At 39.2% G+C, this 27,296-nt stretch overlaps 3 protein-coding genes across 10 annotated transcripts in view; all 3 read right to left on the bottom strand.

Annotated features, from left to right (window-relative positions):
- The window catches only part of LOC114453952 (sodium channel protein type 3 subunit alpha-like), a 66,408-nt gene extending 58,728 nt beyond the window's left edge, over positions 1-7,680 (bottom strand). For all 5 annotated transcript variants that reach the window (XM_028433998.1, XM_028433995.1, XM_028433996.1 and 2 more), the window contains exon 1: positions 7,361-7,680. The gene's annotated coding sequence lies outside the window, so the exon portion shown is untranslated. The remainder of the gene's footprint in view (positions 1-7,360) is intronic.
- Positions 7,681-10,579: 2,899 nt separating this feature from the next.
- On the bottom strand, positions 10,580-17,331 carry ssr1 (signal sequence receptor, alpha). Of its 2 annotated transcripts, XM_028434037.1 has the most exons (10): positions 17,173-17,331; positions 14,927-15,060; positions 14,703-14,796; positions 14,524-14,627; positions 14,143-14,301; positions 13,765-13,841; positions 13,613-13,691; positions 13,252-13,345; positions 11,958-11,972; positions 10,580-10,785 (listed from the first exon to the last, which is right to left on the bottom strand). In XM_028434037.1, exons 1-10 carry the CDS (start codon positions 17,240-17,242, stop codon positions 10,718-10,720), a joined length of 894 nt encoding a protein of 297 aa, XP_028289838.1. In that variant the 5' UTR covers positions 17,243-17,331; the 3' UTR covers positions 10,580-10,717. The 2 variants fall into 2 exon arrangements, with proteins under 2 accessions (XP_028289838.1, XP_028289839.1); XM_028434038.1 differs by lacking the exon at positions 11,958-11,972 and having other exon boundaries at positions 10,620-10,785.
- A 405-nt stretch (positions 17,332-17,736) lies between these two features.
- Positions 17,737-27,296, bottom strand: part of nebl (nebulette) — a 31,863-nt gene continuing 22,303 nt past the window's right edge. The window contains exons 5-7 of one of the 3 annotated variants that reach the window (XM_028434041.1): positions 22,220-22,397; positions 19,688-19,806; positions 17,737-18,920 (exon numbers count right to left, since the gene is read on the bottom strand). In XM_028434041.1, the coding sequence (XP_028289842.1) occupies positions 18,744-18,920; positions 19,688-19,806; positions 22,220-22,397 (474 nt within the window). In that variant the 3' untranslated portion in view covers positions 17,737-18,743. The other 2 variants (XM_028434043.1, XM_028434042.1) reach the window with 2 other exon arrangements.

Raw genomic sequence — 27,296 nt, 5'->3', positions numbered from 1 at the left:
CTAACTCAGACTGGTTTAGACTAACTTGTTTGGGTTACAGACGTTTTAAACGACTAAGACAGAAGGTGTGTGTGTGTGTGTGTGTGTGTGTGTGTGTGGTGGGTTCTCATTTCCTCCATAAATCAGTGAATCTACAGACAGACAAAGGTCGACTGACCGCCCACGTGTGTGTGTTCGTTCTTTCACGCTCACACTGACTTTCTTTTGATGTGTTTTTTTTCCAGAGCACATTTTTTAATATCTATACAAAAACAATATTTCATTTATTTTATTACAACATTTATTGAATTATATATTTTCAGACAAAACCTTAAATAATGTTTGATTTTTATGAACTTTTATTTCATTTAGTTTTCTAGATATTTTTTATTTTCATAGGTTTCATTTGACTATTTTATAATATCTGATTAATTATATTTTTATAATTTTGACTGACCCGTCAGCTCTTCCTCATCAGTGGTCTAATCTGTAATCAATCAATGATCAATGATCACTGGGCTCTTGGAGGAACTCTTTATGAACAGCTGCTTTTCTTTGAGAATCATTGAAAGAACCAAAGTGGTGACGAAGCTGAGCAGAAAGTAACGACTAAAGGCCGCCAGCGTCTCCTTCTTTGTGCGTCGCCTTTTGTTCCCACGCTAACACTCACTTAGAGAAATGTGTCCGACACACGCTGCTCTTTGGTATTTCACTTCAGTGACTCACCAAACAGCTGCTTTTAAAAGAACGGCCTGTGGGGACAACAACACGCTCTTACTTTGAAAATTCCTGTTTCTCTCCAGACTCAACAACATCCTTTAAACTGATATTAGAATAACACTCACAAGGCCACGCCCTTTTTACCTGGTGCCACTACATGCTAAGCTAATCAAACATGTGGACTGGTAGCTACGTACTAAGCTAACCAAACATGTGGACCTGGTAGCTAAGAACTAAGCTAATCAAACATGTGGGCCTGGTAGCTAAGAGCTAAGCTAACCAAACATGTGGGCCTGGTAGCTAAGAGCTAAGCTAACCAAACATGTGGGCCTGGTAGCTAAGAGCTAAGCTAATCAAACATGTGGACTGGTAGCTACATACTAAGCTAACCAAACATGTGGGCCTGGTAGCTAAGAGCTAAGCTAATCAAACATGTGGGCCTGGTAGCTAAGAGCTAAGCTAATCAAACATGTGGAACTGGTAGCTACGTACTAAGCTAACCAAACATGTGGGCCTGGTAGCTAAGAGCTAAGCTAATCAAACATGTGGAACTGGTAGCTAAGAGCTAAGCTAATCAAACATGTGGACTGGTAGCTACGTACTAAGCGAACCAAACATGTGGGCCTGGTAGCTAAGAGCTAAGCTAATCAAACATGTGGGCCTGGTAGCTAAGAGCTAAGCTAATCAAACATGTGGAACTGGTAGCTACGTACTAAGCTAACCAAACATGTGGGCCTGGTAGCTAAGAGCTAAGCTAATCAAACATGTGGAACTGGTAGCTAAGAGCTAAGCTAACCAAACATACGGAACTTGTGGCTACATGCTAAAGGCTCAAACATACTCAGGCGGACCTCGCGCACAACAGACTCCACGCACACTGTCCACTTTCCTCAGAGCTCACTGCCGCGTAGTAGTTTCCATTAAAATCCTACATGTCCCATGATTCTTAGCGCTTCTCTGTAGTCCTTGTACTCCTGGGACGTGTTTTAAAGGTGTCGCTACTGTCGTAGCTTGTCTGCCAGTCTCTCCTCTAAGCTCGTGTTCATCTCTCTTCTGTTTTACCAAGAGGTGAATTATAGATCTGTTACATTTAATGTGGGTCGATACAATGCTGAGCAGTGTTTTGTGCGACACCAACTACGCAGAGACGTCTGTGCGTCAGTAAAATCTGAGCTTTGTATTTAATTGGTCATGTGAATCCACCTTAAACTAACCAAACATGTGGGACTGGTGGCTACAAGCTAAGCTATGTGGGTCTGCTCGCTACATGCTAAGCTAACCAAACATGAGTAGTGCTCTTTGTAAGGAGTTCCTTCAGTGTCAGAGGAAGAAGAACATTTATGGTCTGTAATACGTGGAACAACAAAGGTTCATCTTAAACACACAACATGTTTGGAAGGAACATGAACCAGGACCATCATGTTAAAGCCTTTCAGTGTCAGTATGAGATGTTTTACTCAGAGGACCACAGCGCTGATGCTGCTGTGGAGCAGGTCGTCAGCGTCACAGGAAGTTAAAGCCAGCGGTGACGGCTGTGTCTGCTGAGGTCGGCAGTAAAAAGTATTTGAGAGAGCTGCTTTAGCAGAGAACTAACAGATAATTAAAGTGTCAGCCTGTCGGCTCAGAGGATCCCTCAGAATAAAGCTCTGCACCAGTGCACAGAACCAGTCCCAGTGTGGACCACAGAGACTGGATCAGACCACATCACAGAGCACCACAGTTTGCTCAAAGGTCAAAGAGCAGACCACACTTGAGGGCTTTTGTCTTCACAATAAAACACCAACAAACCAGCAGACTTTCAGAATAAAAGTGCACACAAACACTCGTCAGCAGCTTCCTCTGACAGCAGAGACAGATTTAAAATCACAGACAAGTCTGTGATTTTAGTGTGATTTTATTTTGACAGGCTGCAGCCGAGCTTCCTCCAACCTTTGGGTTTTAAATATGAAGTAAATTAAGACTACTAATGATGATAAAGCTAAGCTAAGCTTCCTAATGAGAACTGAGAATGTGACGCGACAGCTTCACATTCATTTTTGTGGCAGATTTTGAAGTTTCTTAAAGTTCCTGAAGATTCTCCAAAGAGAGAAACCACGATTTTTGAGTTCATCCATCTTTTCCTTCTTATTGTGGTCAAGTCGCGGAGGATGCATGTCATACAAACGTATTACTCGTACCAACGTATTACTAACGTATTACTCGTACTAACGCATTACTCGTACTAACGTATTACTAACGCATTACTCGCACTAACGCATTACTCACGCATTACTCGTACTAACGCATTACTCGTACTAACGTATTACTAACGTATTACTTGTACTAACGCATTACTCGTACTAACGTATTACTAACGTATTACTCGTATTAACGTATTACTCGTACTAACGCATTACTAACGTATTACTCGTACTAACGCATTACTCTTACTAACGTATTACTAACGCATTACTCGTACTAACGCATTACTCGTACTAACGCATTACTCACGCATTACTCGTACTAACGCATTACTCGTACTAACGTATTACTAACGTATTACTCGTATTAACGTATTACTCGTACTAACGCATTACTAACGTATTACTCGTACTAACGCATTACTCTTACTAACGTATTACTAACGCATTACTCGTACTAACGCATTACTCGTACTAACGCATTACTCACGCATTACTCGTACTAACGCATTACTCGTACTAACGTATTACTAACGTATTACTCGTACTAACGTATTACTCGTACGAACTACTAATCCTAAGTGTGACGTCTAAATGAGTATGTAGTGCGTTCACATTAGATAGTATGAATAGATAGGTGAGAAATACCGGGATATATACTATATTGTGATATTTTTTAAGTATGCACACTAGTCATACTCAACCGTCCCATGATGCATTGGGAACTGAATGTAAAATTGTCCTGGGACCAGCTTCAAGCTAGTTGTTTTGAAGTTATGTGAGTTTTATGAATCAAATGACCACATGTGGATATTCTACTTCAATTATATCAAACTCATGGTGCGGGGACCAAATCTGGCCCTTCGGAGGATTTGAGTTGTTGTGCAGGAGAAAATAAAAATGACAGAAAAACATGAATCACTGTGTAAATGAAATTCAACAACATTTACAGGTTCTCACAGTTTTCCTGGTGCTGATATCACACGATTGCTGTCAATTTTTATGTTAAACTGTTTACAAAAACTCAGAATTCTAACTTCAAATGTTTTCAGAACTTTCAAAATAAAGGTGGAGAATCAACAGAGATATTAAGTCTCAGTGTGAACAAGGTTTTTAACGCTGGAGGTTCCAGATGCATCTTGGGAAACTTGGAAGTATAGTTTCCTGGGAACGCTTATCATCTTAGTCATATTATAGTATACAGTAGACAGTATATACACTATAGTATATAGTAGACAGTATACACTATAGTATATAGTAGACAGTATACACTATAGTATATAGTAGACAGTATACACACTATAGTATATAGTAGACAGTATACACTATAGTATATAGTAGACAGTATATACACTACAGTATATAGTAGACAGTATACACTATAGTATATAGTAGACAGTATATACACTACAGTATATAGTAGACAGTATACACTATAGTATATAGTAGACAGTATATACACTATAGTATATAGTAGACAGTATACACTATAGTATATAGTAGACAGTATATACACTACAGTATACACTAGACAGTATATACTATAGTCTATAGTAGACAGTATATACTATAGTCTATAGTAGACAGTATACACTAGACAGTATACACTATAGTATATAGTAGACAGTATACACTATAGTATATAGTAGACAGTATACACTATAGTATATAGTAGACAGTATACACTATAGTATATAGTAGACAGTATACACTAGACAGTATACACTATAGTATATAGTAGACAGTATACACTATAGTATATAGTAGACAGTATACACTATAGTATATAGTAGACAGTATACACTATAGTATATAGTAGACAGTATACACTATAGTATATAGTAGACAGTATATACTAGACAGTACATACACTATAGTATATAGTAGACAGTATAGACTAGACAGTATACACTATAGTATATAGTAGACAGTATACACTAGACAGTACATACACTATAGTATATAGTAGACAGTATACACTAGACAGTATACACTATAGTATATAGTAGACAGTATATACTAGACAGTATACACTATAGTCTATAGTAGACAGTATATACACTATAGTATACAGTAGACAGTATATACACTATAGTATACAGTAGACAGTATACACTAGACAGTATACACTATAGTATATAGTAGACAGTATACACTATAGTATACACTAGACAGTATACACTATAGTATATAGTAGACAGTATACACTATAGTATACACTAGACAGTATACACTATAGTCTATAGTAGACAGTATATACACTATAGTATATAGTAGACAGTATACACTATAGTATACAGTAGACAGTATATACACTATAGTATACAGTAGACAGTATACACTAGACAGTATATACACTATAGTATACAGTAGACAGTATACACTATAGTCTATAGTAGACAGTATACACTATAGTATATAGTAGACAGTATACACTAGACAGTATACACACTATAGTATATAGTAGACAGTATACACTATAGTCTATAGTAGACAGTATATACACTATAGTATATAGTAGACAGTATACACTATAGTCTATAGTAGACAGTATATACACTATAGTGTATAGTAGACAGTATATACACTATAGTGTATAGTAGACAGTATATACTATAGTATAAAGTAGACAGTATATACTATAGTATAAAGTAGACAGTATATACTATAGTATATAGTAGACAGTATATACACTATAGTATATAGTAGACAGTATATACACTATAGTATATAGTAGACAGTATATACACTATAGTATATAGTAGACAGTATATACACTATAGTATATAGTAGACAGTATATACACTATAGTATATAGTAGACAGTATATACACTATAGTATATAGTAGACAGTATATACACTATAGTATATAGTAGACAGTATATACACTATAGTATATAGTAGACAGTATATACACTAAAGTATATAGTAGACAGTATATACACTATAGTATATAGTAGACAGTATATACACTATAGTATATAGTAGACAGTATATACACTAAAGTATATAGTAGACAGTATATACACTATAATATATAGTAGACAGTATATACTATAGTATAAAGTAGACAGTATATACTATAGTATAAAGTACACAGTATATACACTATAGTATATAGTAGACAGTATATACACTAAAGTATATAGTAGACAGTATATACACTAAAGTATATAGTAGACAGTATATACACTATAGTATATAGTAGACAGTATATACACTATAGTATATAGTAGACAGTATATACACTATAGTATATAGTAGACAGTATATACTATAGCATAAAGTAGACAGTATATACTATAGCATAAAGTAGACAGTATATACTATAGTATATAGTAGACACTATATACACTATAGTATAAAGTAGACAGTATATACTATAGTATATAGTAGACACTATATACACTATAGTATAAAGTAGACAGTATATACTATAGTATAAAGTAGACAGTATATACTATAGTATAAAGTAGACAGTATATACTATAGTATAAAGTAGACAGTATATACTATAGTATATAGTAGACAGTATATACACTATAATATATAGTAGACAGTATATACTATAGTATAAAGTAGACAGTATATACTATAGTATAAAGTAGACAGTATATACTATAGTATATAGTAGACAGTATATACACTATAGTATAAAGTAGACAGTATATACTATAGTATAAAGTAGACAGTATATACACTATAGTATAAAGTAGACAGTATATACACTATAGTATAAAGTAGACAGTATATACTATAGTATAAAGTAGACAGTATATACTCATTGAGTGTGTGGTGAATAGTACTTCGTGGGACATTTACAACATAGACATGATCTCTGCAGCGTGTCCTGGTTCATCCTCACAGGGAGGCGTCCATCATCATCATCATCATCAGCTCTACTCTGAGCTCCTCATCCTGTCTCTGAGGAGAACCCATCCACATGTGGTTCAGAGCGTTTTAATGGTTTATTTAGAGTTCAGAGTGAACCAGTGACTGGATCTACACAGCTGAGAACATTCAAGTATTCTTCTTAGTTTCTGTTGCTTTTGGTTCATAAAGAATCACAAGTGTGTGTGTGTGTGTGTGTGTGTGTGTGTGTGTGTGTGTGTGTGTGTGTGTGTGTGTGTGTGTGTGTGTGTGTGTGTGTGAGAAGAGGAACATTTCCAAGTAAAGCGTTTTTAAAACCTAATAAATCGGACATTAAACACTTTAAAATGACATTTCACAGAGTAAATGGTGTTTTTTGGTTTGGTTTCTGTGTGATTTTAGACTCAAACTCGACCTTTTTTGTCTCTTTTTGCTTCATTAATGATCAGATGTTTACTGTAAAAATAAAAGGTGATTTCTGGTGAATTTCTGTCAACGTTTGAAACCGTAAATGTGATTAAATGAAGGATTTGAAGCTTCGAAGTGTGAGAAAAAGGACTTTTTGAAGGCGTTTGTGACAGAATGTGAAATAATAAACACTTGTACTCACGTCAGTCCTGCTTTAAAGCCCGGCCGTCACCGCTGCGCGTGCATGAGGAGCGGGTCGCGTGTATCCAGTTTAATCCGATCAGTTTGAAGATGAAGATGAAGATGATGAAGGTCCGCCGCACATTCTGCAAAAATCGGACCCGCGCGTGAGTTAATCCGCCTCAGGTGCACAAACCCGCGCCTTCAAAATAAAAGTCCTACAGGTGTTGATCCGCAGGAGAGAAAAAAACGTCAGATTTAATGAAATAACGATGAACATCAGCTGAACATCAAAGTGAGAAGTTACAGCGCACCGCGACTGTGCGCGAGCTACTGGAGCAGAACTCAGTGTGTCATCAGAGAGAGAGAGAGGGGGGGGAGATCACCAGGGGGCGTGTCTTATCTCAGGTGTGAGACATGAAGTTTCTTTGATAGAATAAAAAACATTCTTTAAAAACAAATGTTAAATAAAATCTGAAAGTGATTAAAAAGCGATTAAAACAAACTTTTCATCCTCAGACACAAATATATTTAATATGAAAAAAAAAAAAAAGGAGTAGGAACTAAAAATAAGGAACTACGGACTAAAGTCAAACTAAAGCGTGCGTGTGTGCTGTGAGAGATGAACCGTTAGCGCCCTCTAGTGTTAGTCATCAGTTAAAGGTAAAATCATTTCAAAGGTCACAACTTTTCTCTCCAACAACAACAACTGACAGGGGGCGCTGTTTCACTGCATGACTTTGATTTGAGCTCAGCACGTGTTACTGAAGGGATGCTGTCATGTTCATCACCATGACGACGAGCTGTTGATGAAGTCTCCAGAGGATGGAGAGAAAAAGACGAGTGTGTTCACACACACACACACACACACACACCCACACACACACACACACACACACACACACACACACACACACACACACACAGATTAAAGTCAGATTAAAACCAGTTTAAACAGGAATTAAACCCTAAACCTTTGTTTACTTATGAAATCAAACTTATTTGATTTATTTATTTTTGTCCAACTCAACATTTGAATCAAACTATTAAATTTTGTTATAAAATGCGACTGCCCTCTATGGCGTCTTCTTACGTCACTGTTAGCCCCGCCCCCTCACCTGTGTACTCTACCTCTGTTGGACTGAGAGAATAGTGAATAGAGCTATAGTGAGTAATGAGTAGCTAGTTAGCATAGCATAGACTAGCATTAAGACTGGGTGTGTCTTAACTTCTCCAGGAGCTCCGCCCATAATCAAGACTTTTTAAAATATACATTTCTAGCCCAAACCTCAGTGTTTGTGTTTAATCATGTGTTCGGAACCAGTGTGTGTGTGTGTGTGTGTGTGTGTGTGTGTGTTAAAGCTAAATATCACAGCTGTGTGATGTGAGACCAGACAGTTGTTCACACACTGGGACTAAAGTCAGCGTTTCTATTCCAGTCTGATTTAAAGAGCTACAAACAAAGACCTGTGAGGCTGAAACAGGCTGATAACTAACACACACACACACACACACACACGCGTCTTTGTACCATGTGACTCACTAACTTAGAACTGAAGTAGAACCATAGTGAGCTGAGGATGGAGCTGCACTGCCACCTACTGGACACAGAGGGAAAGGTTTCATACCAGACTGGACACGCCCACAGGGCATTTATTGATCTATTATCAGGATTAACTAAAAAAATATTTCATATGGACCAAATTTGACCCAAAAACAGATTCCAGCTCAAATAAAACCTCTAAAAAACTATAATAGATACAATGAGAAATATAAAGATAAAACATAATTAATAAATCATGAAAACATTTTAAATGAAATATTTATTCATGCATTAGTTCAGAGTTTTTCAACCTTGAAATTAAAAATAAATATATTTTTAAAACTTAAAATTTAGAAATATAATATAAAGCTCTAAGTAAAAAAAATAAATTTAAAACAAAATATACATTTTAATTGTTGTTTAAATACATTTTATTTTTATAAAATGTTTTAAACTTTGTTTTTATTCATCCATTTTGCACAATTGCAAAATAACTATACATACTATCACAGAAATCGTTAAGTGCAGGAAAAGGCAGAAAGAGCTTAAATTACTATTACAAATTAAAATACCACACACACACAATCCTAAACAACTGTATTCTATACTTTCTCAATTATAAATCTAGATCAAATATCTGGGCTGATATTTATTTTGTCCTCATCTCTGAATCAATCACAATCCTAATTAATAACATTTCTTAATTAACTAATCAAACATAAATCCAATAATAGTAATTAATAAAAAACTTTGTATTCCACATAAACTTCAAATGAATTAAAAGGAAATAAATTATGTAAAATATCAAGTGATTGTAATCATTGAATTTGTGAAACCAAATGAACTTGTGAATTAATTAAAACTGATTAATAGAATCTGAGCACCATATGAAAACAGCATCTGATCAACGTTACCATGGAAACAAAAACAAAACATGACACCACAATTAAAGCAAATCAAAGTTTATTCTTCAACATTTCAATCAAAACAACGCTTGTATCCAACATGGAGAAACCCTCAGCGCATCCAACCGCTAACGTAATCTCTGCTAATGCGGTAGCTAATCTGCATTAGCAACTTGCAACTTTAGCAACCTGCTCATGTTAGCAGAAAGATCCCTTAACATTAGTCAGCAGATTTCTCAGGGCAGCGCCCCCTGGATGTGTCTCAGAACAACATCAGCTCCTATTGGACCGTTTTATGAAAACTGAAAAAAAAACATTAAAAAACCCTGAAAAACACGTCGTTATTTCATTTTCTTTAGAGCGACTAAAGACAGACAATCATTTTCATCTTTTTCATCCTTCGAAGCCTCTGCTAACGTCCATGAAATCATATTAATTTAAATTATTATGTGATAAAGAATGACCCTCTTTAAGACGTTTTCATTTTTAACGTGTTATTCAGTGATCAATCAACAAATCTCTGCAGAGTTAAAGATAAACTTTAAACATTGAGACTTAACGTCAGCATTCGCACAAACATTGATCAAAACAACATTTTTAATTCATGAACAAAAAATAGGTCACGTGACAGGAAGTGAATCACGTGACATGAAAACATGATTCCAAAGTTTAATTACGTGTTGTTTGTTGACGAGTCGGAAAAACAAAGAGAAAACAAAGCGTTAAAGTGAAAAACGTCATCAGTGCGTCTGGGAAAACATAACGTTCTGCCCCGCCCACAGGTGTGTGTGGGGGGGGGGACTACAAACCAACCCTCAGCAGTGCTTCTCATCAGAGAATGTTCTTTCTTTCTTTTTTTTTTTTTTTAAAAGTTTCTCAGTAGGGAACATAAGCCCCGCCTCTTCATTTCCTCCTAGACCAACGAGCGTCGTCACTCGTCTGAGCCGGCTGATCGTTTCTGGTTGCGTTTGCGTGGAGATCTTCTGGGAGAGGCTTTATCTGAGGAGGAGGAAGAGTGATGAAGATGAGCGCTTTTATTTTGTTAGGGGAAAAGAATCTTTGTTGTTCACTGCAGTGAGTTTCTTGTCCTTTACTTTGTAATAAAGTGTGAAAAATAACAGAGTTAAACATCTTCACTGGTACTAAAATATCACTGCGTTCTGTAAAAGTGACAAAGATCAAAGTTGACCATAAATAAAGATTTAAAAAGCTGATAATAAAAATACATTTTTATCTTGTTTGATCACATCCAATCACTTCGTTAGCTAGTCAATGCTATCACAGGAAGACTGACTCATTGACGTAATGGAACAGTAAAAATGCTACCAAGTGTTAGCTACGCCGCCGCGCACAGGATTCATGCTGTAGAATATCTCACTGACCAATAGGAGCAACGCATGAAGTCACATGACTGATGAAACGTTCTGAATACAGAAATAAATCTAAATGTGGAGATGAAAACATGATTAAAGGAACCAGAGTAGGTGTTATGGGTCTACTGGTTACTTGTGATCAACTCCCAGTGTGTGTGGATGGCTGCTGTTGATTTTCAAACGTGGAAAATATGTATTTATTTTTACTCATAACACCCTCAGTGGGTGATAATAAAGACAGTCATAGACTAAAGTATTGACACCTGGAATTTTTCTACAAATTACACCATTTCTCCCAGAAACAGTTGTAATTCCAAATGTTTTTGGTATAAACATGTTTATAAATTTAAATACAATTTTAAAAATGTACCACATCAAATTGTTGACACCCTTTTAAAACTGTGGATAAGTCATTACATTTCAGTAACAGGAACTATGGCTTCAGGTGTGTTTTCTATATTTCTGGTCCATTGTTTTTTAATTTTGTATAAAATTATGTTAGTTTTGACTTTTTTCTTCAGCTTTTTGTGTTTTTTTCATGCAAATAAAGGAAATAAACATGTTTATTCCCAAAACATTTGAAATGTCAACTATTTCTGGGAGAAATGGGTTATTTTGTGGAAAAGTTCCAGGGGTTTAAATACGTTGGTCCATGACTGTATGTGACGCCACAAAGTGCTAATGTTGTTAGTGGGGTTCCACAGGGCTCTAATCTTTGACTTTTGAAGGCCTGAAGTCTCACTCCTATCGGCTATTTTCAGTCTGAGGTTAACAAACAAACACGGAGGAGGACCTCACCTCTGCGACTCTGCACTGAAGGGTTGGGAAAGCGTGGGAAAGAAAAGAAAGAGAAAGAGAAAGAGCGATCAGAGCAGGAGACAAAGAGCAGCATTAAGAAAACACACAGAGCAGTGAGCATCGTGTGTGTGTGTGTGTGTGTGTGTGTGTGTGTGTGTGTGTGTGTGTGTGTGTGTGTGTGTGTGTGTGTGTATGTGTGTGTGTGGACAGCAGGAACAATAAAAGTGGGAAAAGGAAAGCAATAAAATACAGAAAGAGCAACAAATAAACACATGCTGGAAACTCCACAAGTTTTAGACTTTACTAAATTCAGGGCAGAAACGCTGCCGTTTGATTGGTTAATAAGTAAACGCTGCCGTTTGATTGGTTAATAAGTAAACGCTGCTGTTTGATTGGTTAATAAGTAAACGCTGCAGTTTGATTGGTTAATAAGTAAACGCTGCAGTTTGATTGGTTAATAAGTAAACGCTGCTGTTTGATTGGTTAATAAGTAAACGCTGCAGTTTGATTGGTTAATAAGTAAACGCTGCAGTTTGATTGGTTAATAAGTAAACGCTGCAGTTTGATTGGTTAATAAGTAAACGCTGCCGTTTGATTGGTTAATAAGTAAACGCTGCAGTTTGATTGGTTAATAAGTAAAGCCTGGGCTAATGATAATCTGAGATAGTTTCATATAAACATTGAGGTTAATCTTCATCACTCAAACACAAGTTACAGTGAAAATACTCATAGCATTAGCTCAGTGTTTTTTTACATTAATAAATTATTTATTGTAAATTATTACACAGCATGTAATATGTTTAACTTCCCTTCCAGTGCAGAGCAGATTGTAGCATCACTGAGTTCTACACATGATCATCTTTAAAAATGTTAACAGAACATTTATTACCAACAATTGTCCAATGATTAAACAGTCTAATACATGTATTTAATTACATGTAACTAAATGCTTTTTTGTGTGTTTGTTTATGTCGGCTGAAAACATCAGTGCAGAACTAGCCAATACCACCATATTTATATATATATACTGTATATATATATATATATATACATACAGTATATATATATATATACTGTATATATATATATATATATATATATATACATATATCAGCTATAACACTTTCCTTTTCATTTTAGCTTCTTTTAAATCTTTACATGCATGAAGTATTATTAAAAGCATGAAGACAATTTCTTAAAGCGCCAACTTTTATCAAACTAACAATAATAATAATAATAATAATAATGTTCCCACGGTGGTGTTGGATGTAGAGAACCATGATGGTAAACCTACTGATCTGGTTGAGTGTTTCCTGAGGAATCCAACTCAGATCTACGTCGTTATGGCTCGACGTTCCCATTTCAACTTTAGGAGCCGGACGTCTCCTCTGGAGAAGAAACACAACGTTAGCTCAATGTTAGCGCACAGCATACAAAAACACAACCGACCGGTATCTCTCAGAGTCATGACACTTCAAATACGCTCAAATATGATTGGTCCAATAAGAAAGCTAGAAACACAGCCCCGCCCCTTTGACCCCTAACATCTGTGACAGAAACAGATCTATTCTTTAAACGTCTGTAACAAAGCACATGAATAGACGTCTACTTAAAGGATGAATAAAAAGAAAAAGAGTCCCACTTCCTGTCAGTACCTTTCTGGACTCGAGCAGCTGGTGAAGTCCGACGACGACGAGCAGACCGAGCCCAGACAGGAACACGTACATGAAGATCCTGAGAGGAAAAGCAGCGTGAGAGCGTTTAGGATGTGGGAGGAGCTTCAGAACGCTCAGAGCGGTCGACTCACGTCTCTCCGTCAAGGCCGTCCTCCTTCTCTGTGATGGTGACTGTTTGGTTAAAGACGGCATCCTGGAAAACGTTCCCCTTCACAATAAAACAAAAAACAGCTCATTTGTCATTGTTTTCCAATATTTATGAACGTGTATGAAAAGTGAAACTCCGCCCCCTCACGGACACAGCTTAGTTTTCTGAGGTGTCGATGTAAAACAACAATAAAACTGCAAAAAGGACAGCACAACATCACAAATATAATAAAGACACAAAACTACAACACAAAGATTCAAACAAATGGTTTAAAAAGGACAAAAAAAAAGCAAATAAACTTTAAACGATGACAAAAATCCCCCAAAAAATAAACTCCTTTTATTTTGAAGGTGTGTCTTACGCTGCCATCCTTGTAGTTGAGGTTGATGACGAGTCCAAACGGACGTCCTCCCATTGGCTCAGCAGGAATGAATGAGTACTCAAAGGTGGCCTGTCGACCCGGGGGGACGGCCGTACCGAGCTGCAGCGCCGTGAAGTTCTGGATGAAGAACTGATAATCCTGGAGGAGCACATTGATTAATCCAATCACCAACAAATTTACAACCTGGTTAAACACACCCTTCATCAGTTCATTATTAACATGTCATCAACTGATCCAACCACCAACAGATTTTGACCTTTTAACTGAATAAATAATAAAAGTGAAGTCACCAATTGATCTGATAACCAACTATGACTGTCCCTCGTGGCGTTTAAAGGACAGAGTTCAGTGTTTCCAAACCTGGGGGTAACGGAACGATGCATCCAGAGAATCCACCACAAAGTTCTCTGAGCCTTTGTTGGTGAAGCCGAGCAGGAACTTTACGATGTCGTTAGCAGGGAAATCTGTGTGAACGTTAAAGATTAGAATGTGACGTAAGGGGCGTTCAGATCAGGATCAGAACCAGGACAGACTCTCACCGTCTCCTTTAACGAACAGGATGGTGGTGTCAGCGTTTGGAGACGCTTTGATCTCCCCGACCAACGCCTCCTCCTCATCCTCCTTCTCCTCTGTCTGAGCCACACAAACATCAGATATGACATCAACGTCACAAATCCATGAGTCATCGTTTAGCAGAGCAGGGGCTAACCTTTAGTAGAGGCTAATGTTTAGCATAGCAGAGGCTAACGTTGTATAAACTCACCAACTCTGCGTTTTCGTCGTCCTCTACTTCGGCCTCATCATCTTCATCTTCTGCTGCAGCTTCGTAGACCAAGTCTTCCTCCACCACCTCCATCTCCTCATCCTCAGTCAGATCCTGAGCCTGAACCGCTGGAGCTGAAAGAGACAAATACAATCATCTGACTGATGACCTTTGACCCTGTCCCTACTGTTTGTTCTTTACCAACATTTAACTCATTCAGCGCCATTGACGTACTTTTACGTCAATTACTTTTTATCACAGAGATTACTAGAAAACACACTGGTGGAGGTCCCTCATCAATATCTAAGCTGTAATGTGATGTAGTAACCAACTGTGCCCTGAAGGTGGCAGCAGCTGTGAGATTAGCCACTGATGCTACCATTGGCTAAGGAGGAAGAAGCAGGATGAGGGAGATTATGGCGCTATGAAGTGATATTATGAAGTGAGCAGCTCACAGCACCACATACTAACACAGAACATGTGTGGACCTGAGTGGATTATTGATTATGTTGCGATCGTGAGATAAAACCATCAACGAACCGGGCTAAACGGTCATTTCTGCGTGTCAGGAGGAAGAGGAAGTTACGTCTGTGTGATTGACTGGGGAGGAGTCAGCAAAACATTCAACTGTGAGCCAGATAGCAGCACACGTTTGGATGAGAGATCATCTGTGATGGACAGAGTTTAGAGGCAGAAAAAATGAGTTAACGAGACAGAAAATGGAGCTACGAGAGTTTATGCTGAAGTTCCCAGCAGCTCACACTCGACCAGAGCATGTGTGGAACTCAGTCAAGTATTGGAGAGTGTGGTGATGGTGAGAGAAAACGATCAAAAAACGGGGAGAGCAGTGACATATGGCATGTCCGGGAGGAGGAAGAAGTTACGTGTGTGGAGAATGACGGGGGAGAGACTTGGAGGAACACCAAAATATAGTAAGAAATCCATTCAACTCTGACATAAATAGTAAAATAATAATGTCATTAAAAGCCTGGTCTCAGTGTTGTTTTTGTAGTTTTATAGATGGAAACAATGTTGAGGTGTCACTAAAGCAAAAAAATAGGTTTTTTCAGAAAAAGACGTATTTCTCAGCTTTTTGTCAAAAACGTGATTTGTGTGAAACTTTCCTCTATTCACCTGATGATTACAGAAGAACGAAACAAACTAGAAACAAAATTATTTTTTTCTGATGAAATTATAGACTTTACTCTTGTCATAGTAAAAAATATTCTGTGGGTCTTTAAAAATTAGTCAAAATGCTCTGAAACGGCTGGCACTGAATGAGTTAACAATGGAGCAGCAACACATTGTCCTGTTTTTGGTGGTTTTAAAGCCCCGTGTAACGCAGTTGCAGGTTCTCCTGATTACCCACAATGGCGTGCGCTCTACATCATTGCTGATACTTCCTGTTTTTAGTATATGCTAAGTTTGTTAACACGTGTAGTGAGGAAAGGATGCAATACAAACATGACAACAAAAACACAAAATGAATCAAAGATCACACAAGACACACAATAAAATTAAAAACACAAAACGACTTTAAAAACACAGGACAAAAGAACAACAAAAATACACTAAACTAGACAATAGAAAAATACACAATGAGTCCAAAAAACACAGGGCAACAAAAATACATTTAACAACACAAAAAATACATCTATACATTAAATGAGTCCAAAAATACAAAGAAAAAAAAATTAACAAAGATGCACAACTTTAGATGTTTTCTTTTAATATATATTATAAAACATTATTATTGTTACTTTTTAAGGTTAAATATTTCCCAAAACTTTTTTTTAGTGTTACAAAAATAATTGTATGATTTTCTCCTGATTTCCGATACTATCTTGATTGTAAAGTGTGTGTTTTTACATTTATACGCATGCCTGTACGGCTTTGTTTTGGTTTAATTAAGTTTTGTAAAATAAAAAACAAAAACAAAAAAACAAAAAACTAGCCTCTCAGCTAATGACACGTCAGTCTAAACGGACCGTTAGCGGCTAAAAAACAAGCCAAACTAAAATTTAAGAACATCGTAAACTCACCTGAAGCTTCTCCTCTACTTACAGCACTAAATAAACAGTCTTGTAGGTTAATTAATACATTGAAAACGTTTCGATCTACGTTATTTCCAGTTAGCACGTGTCTGACGTGTAGTTAGCTCCTATGCTAACGGTTAGCCGCTAGCCACGGCGTGTTTGCGTTTTATTTGCGGTGTTTAACGCCTCCAGTGCGGGTTTCAGGCTCACCTGGGACTAGGATGGACGTGGGCAGCGCCAGCAGCGCTAAAAGCAGCAGCTTAGGCAGTAGTTTCATCATTTTTCAGCCTGAAAATCTGCGCCTCTTCACTCACAGCGTCACGGAAGTCTGGCCGGCTGCCGCACGCATGCGCAGCAGAGGGAGGTGTTGCGCCGACCCTCGTCCTCAAACAGATCGATTCCTGTGTTGGAAAATTCCTAAAGAAAGCTCTGCTTTCAAGCCCTTTGACAATATATTGGATTGGATTTCTTTGATTTAATGTATCCTCCTATTATTATTATTATTATTATTATTATTATTATTAATAATAATAATAATCTGTATCTGATTTGTGGTTTTACTAATTCAGTTTATTTATGTGATCATTTTGTGTATCTTTGTTGTTTTGTGTGTTTCTGCTCTTGTTTTCTGAGCTTTTGTGTATTTTTGGAAACAAAAATGTAAATATTCCTATTATTAACGTATTGTATGCATCTTATTCCACAATAAAGGTAATCTCCTCTACTCTGAGCTCCTCACCTCTCTCTTATGAATGAAAACACAGGCAGCAGTCACTCATTACATGATATATTTCACTTTATTGGGAACACACTGTCGTTATTATATGTGGTATCAGCATAAAATTAACTCTTTGTGTTTTCAAACTGCATCTAATTCCTCATCAATCATTTAAAGTTAAATATTCTCCAGCTAAAAGACAAACTGTGAAAACAAAATCCACACACGGTGATGTACAAACCCACCCCGGGAACGAAAAATAACATCTAAACTAGTCCCAAATGCCTTCACTCCTATTTACACTTCCTCACATCCTTCAAAGTAAAAGCCTTTTTCAGCCAAGGTTACAAATGTTACCCATGGGTAAAAACGTTTGTGTCCAAATATTCATCACCCAAACATGAACGTTTACACCGAGCGCCATTGGACGCAAAACCGTTGTTAACTATCGTCCGATTGGACGTTAAAACATTCACAAGATCCAGTTTTACAAACTCCAAGTTAGTGCAAGACGAATTGTTTGAATCCAACCGTCGTTTTGATTGTGACATGTAATTTGAGCTTTTCAAACAAAAACAAAGGAGAAGCTTTGCTCCGACTGTTACCATGGCAGCAGAGCCGGTAAACCTTTGATTACACAGTGACAGAGTCAGACTACGGTAGTTTTCCAGGGGCAAAGTGTCAGACTCAGTGTCGTCACGGTAACCAACGGTTGCGGCTAACATCTCTTGTCACGTTTTTGTTGCAATTCTCGTGCAAACTTTCATCCAAAGCAAAGCGGTGAGGTCGCATGCAACATGCTGTTAGTAGCTGTCAGTGTTTTACTTTGTTACCCTGGTAACGGCTTTGTTGTCACAGGGAATGCAAAGTCAGCGTACGGTGCCCGAACGCTTACTTTGCATTTGCCGTGACAACCAACTCTTTCAGCGCGTGATGATTGGTTATCAATAATGTTACGTAAACCGGACTATGTTACCATGGCAACGAATAGTTTTAGACGACGAGGATGTGACCCCTGAATATTTTCACACACACATTAACACACACACGTTCCTCCCCGGCTTCAGTTAACTATCTCCACGTAGTTGGCCGGCAGCATGCCGGACTTGCCGGTTCTCTGCACGGTGCCGTACATCCAGCCCTCGTCGATTGGCTGAGCGTTGACAATGACGTCGCCATCCCTGAAGGAGACCTCGTCGTGGTCCTGAGCGGCGTAGTCGTACAGGGCTCGGTACACGCGCTGCGGGTGAGAAAAAAAAAAAAAACAGATTCAAACTAATGTATCCGTGTACTGTTTGTTCTATGATTATTCCGTTTAAAAAAAACCTGTTTGTGTGATATTGGGATATAATATAGAGATGGGGGTAGACTTTCACTCCCGGACAAAAAAATAAAAATAAGTCACATTACCGATGAACTGATGAATTGTTATTAATATATAAATAAATTAAAACAGAAAAAATGTATGTTACGTAAAACATGATATGATATGTATATTCATTACACCACCAGAGATGGTCTACTCTACTGGTGCTCCTTATTTCTTGTGATCAACTTCTGTGTGTGTTGACGCTGCCTTCAGTGGCTAGTGGTATTACAACGTGGAAAAAAATATATCTACTGCCCTCAAAAAAAGCTGTAATTGTTTTTGCAAAAGTGTCAAATGGTAGGAGCAGGAACAAAAAAACTGCTGAAATAAATCCTAAACAGTCCTATTGTGTGAGGAGACCTGGTCCAGAACCTAGGGAGGGAAACCAGGTGCAGTGGACTTCAGTTCTCGCTCTAATTTCCCCATAAACAGCCAAATATCACACAAACAGAAGATTTTTTTTAAACAGATAAACGCTGATTATCTGGGTTTTTTGTTGTTTCTGTATAAGTTTTAAGTCAGTAAAACAAAATAACCACACTGTTTATTTGTTATTTTGCTTTGGTTTTAAAATGAAATAACCAAAGAACAAAAGGTACACATATTCTAATGAATGAATAGATGGATGGATGTGTTACCATGGAGGCGGCGTGAGGCGGTGATGTCACGGCTCTGACGGAGGACATGCTGGTCTGATGGATGTAACCATGATGCTGCTGGACGCCCTGGTGATGGTATGCCCCAGGAAGGACCGGAGCTGGGCGAGAGACATCAGAATAACAGAGAGAGAGAGAGGGTCAGTATTTGTTCTAACAAACATTACACAACTGTGACTTCCACGCACACACCTGAAAAAAAAAACAAACACACACGTGGTGAGTTAGTGACATGCGTGTTTTTCTAAAAACCAACACGTGTTGGTACCGGGAGTGTCTGCACTGCTGCTGTGGTCCCAAAGGTCAGAGGTCGAGCTGACGGACGGAGCCTGGCTGTGAGGAAGGGAGCGCTCTGACACACCCACGCCACCAGGGGGCAGAACACCACATCCACACAGAAGGAAGGAAGAGCAGCATGTGACTGAATGTTGTTTTATTACAACTTACTATAAAATAATATTAATAATAATGGCTTTATATTATATTATTTATAGCGCTTTTTACAACACTCAATTGTTGGTCAGAGAGACTGAAATAATGTGTGTTAACCCAGTGGTTCTCAACCTGTTCAGCCCTATAACGACACCCACAATAAACTTCCAGAGAGTGGGGACCCCCACTGTAGCTGAAGGTGGTTGAACACAGACATGAACATTGAAGAACAGTCATGTGGAGACAGGACCATCTATAAGGGGGAATAAAGGAGAGATTTTTGGGGTCCATCCATAAAGTCAGTAAAATGATGGTCCATTGTTCTATGAATCTGTGATAACCACATTTATTTATTCATCTGAATAATATCCACTGTTATCCAGGAACATTTATTATTATTATCATAGTCATCTTAAAGATGGAAATCCTGGTTTTAATCACTAATAAAATGGTTCAAAATGACCAAAAATGGTGGAAAATGTGATGAAATGGGATTTAAAAACTACAGAAATTAGTTAAAAGTTGTAAATTAGAGTGGACAAAAACAGACAAAAAAAGTGGTAAAAATGGTTTAAAGTGTCAATATTGGTACAAATAGTTTAAACTGGCAAATAATGGACATGATAAATTGTGACTTTAGCTAAATGGGCAAAAAATAAGCACGAAATATGGTGAAAAGAGGTTAAAAGTGGCAATAATGGGTCAAAATATGTGACATTAGGTGTAAAAGTGGTAGAAAGGGTTTATAAATGATGAACATGTGCTGAAAGTGGAAAAATGTGTAGAAAAGTCATTGAAATGTGATGTAAAAGTGTCAGAAATGGCAGAAATGTAGCAAACATACATTAAAAGGAGCAAAAATATGGCAAGAAAAAATTATAAAAAATAGGTTAAAATATGACAAGTTGGGTGAATTGCAGAAAAATAGCAAAAACGGGCTCAAATTGTTAAAAAACATATTCTTAGTTTTATAAAGACATCTAGCGAACCCCTCCCAGTGTCTCGTGACCCCAAATAGGACCTTTACTTCAAGGTTGGGAACCACTGTGTTAACGTATATGACCTAACAATAATATTAAATTAAAATTATGTTTACTGTAAATAAATAAACAAATCAACTTTGAACTCATGTTAGCTTAGCGAGAGCACTAAAAGGATTATTGATGTTAATCTATTAACAATAATCAAACATCAAAGGCAAACTCTCTTCCCAATGATTTTTAAAACCAATTAAAGACTTTTGCAGAAATGCGATCAGTGCGCGCTTTTCTCTGCGATCAACTACCCGACATCCTGCGGAGACTCCTGGACTGAATGTTGTCCTCCAGAGGGTCGAAGTCAAAGATGGAGCCGGGATCTGTCCTCCACACCTTCAGGTCTTTACGGGAAGGGAAAAGTCCCTGATAGTTAACACTAGGTGTAATACTGATAGTTAACACTAGGTGTAATACTGATAGTTAACACTAGGTGTAATACTGATAGTTAACACTAGATGTAATACTGATAGTTAACACTAGGTGTAATACTGACAGTTAACACTAGGTGTAATACTGATAGTTAACACTAGGTGTAATACTGACAGTTAACACTAGATGTAATACTGATAGTTAACACTAGATGTAATACTGATAGTTAACACTAGGTGTAATACTGATAGTTAACACTAGATGTAATACTGATAGTTAACACTAGGTGTAATACTGATAGTTAACACTAGGTGTAATACTGATAGTTAACACTAGGTGTAATACTGATAGTTAACACTAGGTGTAATACTGATAGTTAACACTAGGTGTAATACTGATAGTTAACACTAGGTGTAATACTGATAGTTAACACTAGATGTAATACTGATAGTTAACACTAGATGTAATACTGATAGTTAACACTAGGTGTAATACTGATAGTTAACACTAGGTGTAATACTGATAGTTAACACTAGATGTAATACTGATAGTTAACACTAGGTGTAATACTGATAGTTAACACTAGGTGTAATACTGATAGTTAACACTAGGTGGTGACGGGGCTGTGAACACAATAAAACCAGGAACTCACGACTTGTTAGCGATAACCACTGACCTACGATGATGCCTCCAGGTCGCCGATCTGACTCCGCCCCCTGAGGGTGCATTCCTTTGCTAAAGCCCGCCTCCGCCATCATCTGATTGGCTCTCTGGTAGCGCTCCATGCTGGGGTCGTCCAATCCCGGCGTGAAACCTCGACCGCGGGAACGCTCGAAGTCCTCGTGATACTTTGCCTGGAAAAGAAAACGGCGAGTTTAACACAAGGACACACACACACACACACACACACGTACACACACACGGTGCATCTGATCAGTGAGCAATAATAAACACACACGTGTTTTCAATTTTTTTATTTAGTAACAAACACGTGCACGCACATACACAAAGGTGCACACATACACACATACACACACACAAAGGTGCTCATACACACGGTGTCCCACACGGTGCGCCTTTAAACGTTAGCTCCGCCCACGGTAACCGTCCGTTACCATGGAAACAAAGTCCTGTGCCTTCCTGACGCGTCTGAGCTCAGGTGTGTCCAACTCGTTGAAGCTCCGCCCCCTTACCTCCTGTAGACCACGCTGGTACTTCACCTACACACACACTGGTACAATTAGTGTTTATGTGTGTTTGTGTGTATATGTATATATATGCGTGTGTATATATATGTGAGTGTGTGTGTGTGTGTGTGTGTGTGTGTGTGTGTGTGTGTGTGTGCGTGTGTGTGTGTGTGTGTGTGTGTGTGTGTGTGTCTTGCCGAGCTGATGTTCTCCTGGTTCTGTCGGACTCTCTCCAGTTCTGGAGTGACGAACACACTCGTGGCTTTTGCAGGGCTTTGTTTATATTTCACCTGAAAGGATGGAAGAGGTTAGAGTGACATCATTAAAGGGGCGGTTCCACCGTGTTCTCATTGCACACACTGAGCTGATGTTCTCCTGGTTCCGTCGGACTCGTTCAATCTCTGGTGTTTCCATGACAGCAGTACCTCGACCCACTTCTTCACGATACTGAACCTGAACAGAAACAAAGGGTTAAAAAGCTGGGTGTGTGTGTGTGTGTGTGTGCGTGTGTGTGTGTTTGTGTGTGTGTGCCTACATCACTGATCTTCTTGGTGTTCTCTCGTGCCAGGATAATTTCTGGTGTCTCTGTGACTGATGACATGAGTCCTTTCATCAGTTTAGAGTCCCAGGAGTATCTCAGCTAAAGAAGACATGGAGCATCAGATGTCAGTTAGACAATGGCTGGATGACTGTTGGTTGGATAATAGTTGGATGTTGGTTGGATGATGGTTAAATGTTTGTTGAGTTACGGTTGGATGTTGGAGGTCACATGACGTGTGGGCGGGGCTTACTGAGCTGATGTTCCTCTGATTGGCTCTGACTCTCATCATCTCTGGAGTGTCACACACTGAACTGTAACGTTCCTTCAGACGCTCTGCTTCATCTCTGTACTTCTTCTACACACACACACACACACACATAGAAAACATCCAACAATCAACGTGCACACACACACACACACACACACACACGTGCTCACACCTGGCTGTAGATGTCCTTGATGTAGGAGGCATGCAGCAGCTCTGGAGTATCACTGAGGGTTCCATAGGAAGTTTCTCTGAGCTGATCAGTCTGTCTGTACAAGCTCTACACACACACACACACACACACACACACGCACACACACACACACACACACACGCTTAGCATGTAGCGACCAGTCCCACATGTTTAGGTTAGCTTAGCATGTAGCGAGCAGTCCTGTCCCATGATCTGGACGTAGATGTGGTAAATACCTGACTCTGGAGGGCTGAGGCTCTCTGGGCTCGTTGGATCTCCAGGACCTCAGCACTGAGCTCCATCCCTTTTCCCAGGATCTGCGTCTCCATGTCCTTCCTGTACTCCTTCTGCAGAAGATCAAAGGAACCGTACGAACAACAATGAATGAATGAAAAATTACATAGACGTTTACCTGACTCAGCAGACTGCTGGCCTTCATGGCCGTCAGGAACCCTGGAGTTTGGTCAACTTCTACCAAAGATCTGCCCTTCATCTGCTCCTCATAGTCCCTCCGATACGCCACCTGACGAAGAACACAACCACATCAGTTTAAAGGTGCGTTCACATGGAATGTGACCGCAGCGCTGCAGTAGCTTCCATCTCCCCTGATGTGTCGCTTGCACATATTGGTGCTTTTTGATCACTTCATCGCTCCAGTGACACGATCACCAGGGAACAGTGTGTGTGTGTGTGTGTGTGTGTTGAGCACTTCTTTTCCTTCTTGCTCCGCTTTTACGATTTAAATGATCAACTTGCAAATATTAAAGGATGAGTTCACTCAGAATGTGTTATGATCAGTAGTTACTATGGTTTTAAAGAAGTTAGCGGCTTTAATTTTGCCGCGATAAAATGAGGAAGTTGTACAGCCTCCGCAGCAGCCGTCTGCACTGAAGCAGGAGGGAGGAGGGAGGGGCTGCAGCCTCTGCTCTACAACAGTGAAGGACGACGGATTTGTCGCTTAAAGTCGCTTAAAATGCTCAGATTTTTCAACTTTGCTCAAATTACACGTCACATCGCTTTAGGGATGATAACTTGAGGACGTGTCATTTACATTGATTTTAATGTAATCGACTACAAAGCGATCTATATAGAGGTTTGGTCTATGTAGAGGTCTACATAGGGGTCTACATAGATGTCTACACAGAGGTATACATAGAGGTCTACACAGAGGTATACATAGAGGTCTATATAGAGATCTCCATAGAGGTCTATTTAGAGATCTACATAGGGGTCTACATTGAGAAGATAGAGGAACATCTGAACCTGACTCTGGAGCTTCTGAGCTTCTTTGGACACTTTGTAAGTCTGAGTGTCTCCAAACTCCATCTGAGATCTTCCTCGGTTCTTTTCGTAGTTCTCCTTATACTTCACCTGCAAACACATGAGAATATGAAGTGAAGACCGTGCGTGTGTGTGTATAGAGCTCGTACAGACAGACTGATCAGCTCAGAGAAACTTCCTATGGAACCCTCAGTGATACTCCACAGTGTGTGTTCTACCTGGCTGTGCAGAACCGCGTTCTCCCTGTGGTGGCGCTGTTCAGCCGTGTCCAGGGGAATGTGATAGTGAGCCTTTGTTTGCTCGTACTTTTTCTTGTACTCAACCTGAAGAGCATAGCATAGCATAGCATAGCATAGCATAGCATAGCATAGCATAGCATAGCATAGCATAGCATAGCATAGCATAGCATAGCATAGCACAATAGGACTAGCCAAGCACAGCAACAATAAAAAGCAGGCGTGGCCTCACATTGCTCTGTAGCTTGGTGGCGTTGAGCGCGTGCTCCAGCTGCAGCAGGTTAGGAAAGTCGGAACATCCGTCTGGTTTCTGGATCTGGTTATTTTTATATTTCACCTGAAGAAAAAGAGAAAAAACACTGCAGTAGGCAACCACTTCCTGTGAGTTCTGAGACTGCTTTGTCTCACTCTGAATTGGTTGGACAAGTGTTGAACCAGTAACACAAAGCTAGGACAGTTGGTCATGTGACCACAGCTGGTCATGTGACCACAGTGACCTCACCTGACTGGCGAGGGCGGCGGCGGCCTGTGTGTGTTTGAAGGAGACGCAGTCGAGCGGGTTGTAGCAAGGCCTCTGGTCCAACGTCTCCTTGTACTTCACCTGAAACAGGAAGTGAAGCGTATACCTAAGCATCCTATATGAAGCCCTGCCCCCTGTGTTTGTGTTTGTATGTGTGTTACCTGACTGGCTAGCTTGGACACCTCCTTGGCGTGCTGGATGTCCGTTCGGTCCAATAGAGAGCCGTCGATGTGAGGCGTCTGATTGGTGTTGGCCTTATAGGCCACCTGTGAAACACACGCTAACGTTAACCGCTATGGTCCAGTGGAAGCTTCAGAAGGACCAGTACATACTGGTAAGTGTTCAGACTCACGTCACTGGCAAGTTTGGTGGCGTTGGCGGCGGAGACGATGTCCGGTCGGTCGGGGAGGGCACTGTAGTGATGCAGCTCCTCTTTGTCCTTCCTGTAGCTCACCTGGAAACACAGTGACCACCTCTTTGGTGAGAGTGAAGCAGAGAGCCAGTGAGTAATGACTAGTTTGTTGTGACAGAGTAACAGTAGGCTTGTTCTGAGACACTGTGTGATGCTGCAGTAAAACTCCATCCCATTGCTAAAGTCACATTTGTAATGTCACGTTGCTAACGTTGCGTTGCTAACATTACGTCTCTTACATCTCGTCGCTAACGTCTCGTTGCTAACGTCTCGTTGCTAGTTTGTTGTGACAGAGTAACCCTGGGCTTGTTCTGAGACACTCTGTGTGATGCTGCAGTAAAACTCCAGGGGTGTCTGAACCCAGTAGGTGATCATGTTACCTGGTGACTGAGCTAGCTGAAGCGTTAGCCATACATCTCACCTCACTCTGGTTCTTGTTGACCTCCATAGCGTGCGTCACCTCAGGTAGAGACTTCATGCTGGTGTAGTCGGCCTTTCCTTTCTCCCTGTTAAACTTCTCCTTATACAGTTTCTACGGCAACCAACAATGAGCAACAGAAAAGTCAGAGGTCACACTGCTAACAAAACCAAAGGTGCATTAGCATTATCAGCTACTTTATCTGTAGTTCTGAAAAACACTCCAGGAAGAAAAACTGTTAGCATGAGCAATCATGTGTAATTCTGAAAACCACTATTAGGAGATCAGGAAGATGAACTGTGTTAGCACTAGCATTAGCAGTAAACTACATGACGTTTACTCACATCGCTCTGTGTCTTCGTTAGCTCTTTAGCGAAAACGGTCTCAATGGTTTGCGGCATGTTTGCGTACAAACTGCTGCTAGCCGTCTTCTTTCCATCCGATCTGTACAACGTCTGCACCAAAGCAACACAATATGGGCTCTTATTGTGATGCTTGATATCAGAAGGACCTCCAAAATAAAAGTATATGGTTAAACTGTAAAAGTTGTTGACTGAGGTAATTCACTGGCTCTTTGTTTGAACACCTTCTATGGCAGTAGATTACCTCCAAATTAAAGGTTTGTGGCAAAGTTGGGAACAAACTCTTAGGGGCAGATTCACAAAAGGTTTAGCGGTAATAAAACGTGTGCAAACGTCAC

This window comes from Gouania willdenowi, chromosome 20 (assembly GCF_900634775.1).
Source record: "Gouania willdenowi chromosome 20, fGouWil2.1, whole genome shotgun sequence".
In the NCBI taxonomy this organism is placed as follows: domain Eukaryota; kingdom Metazoa; phylum Chordata; class Actinopteri; order Blenniiformes; family Gobiesocidae; genus Gouania; species Gouania willdenowi.
The sequence above is the reverse complement of the archived record's forward strand: the minus strand, read 5'-3'. Positions and strand labels throughout refer to the sequence as shown.

Coding starts and splice junctions, on each gene's coding strand:
- ssr1 (XM_028434037.1), bottom strand. CDS start 17,242: ATGATGAAACTACTGCCTAAGCTGCTGCTTTTAGCGCTGCTGGCGCTG. Junction 14,797..14,926: donor ACGACGAAAACGCAGAGTTG/GTGAGTTTATAC, acceptor TGTGTGGCTCAG/ACAGAGGAGAAGGAGGATGA. Junction 14,628..14,702: donor CCTGTTCGTTAAAGGAGACG/GTGAGAGTCTGT, acceptor ACGTTCACACAG/ATTTCCCTGCTAACGACATC.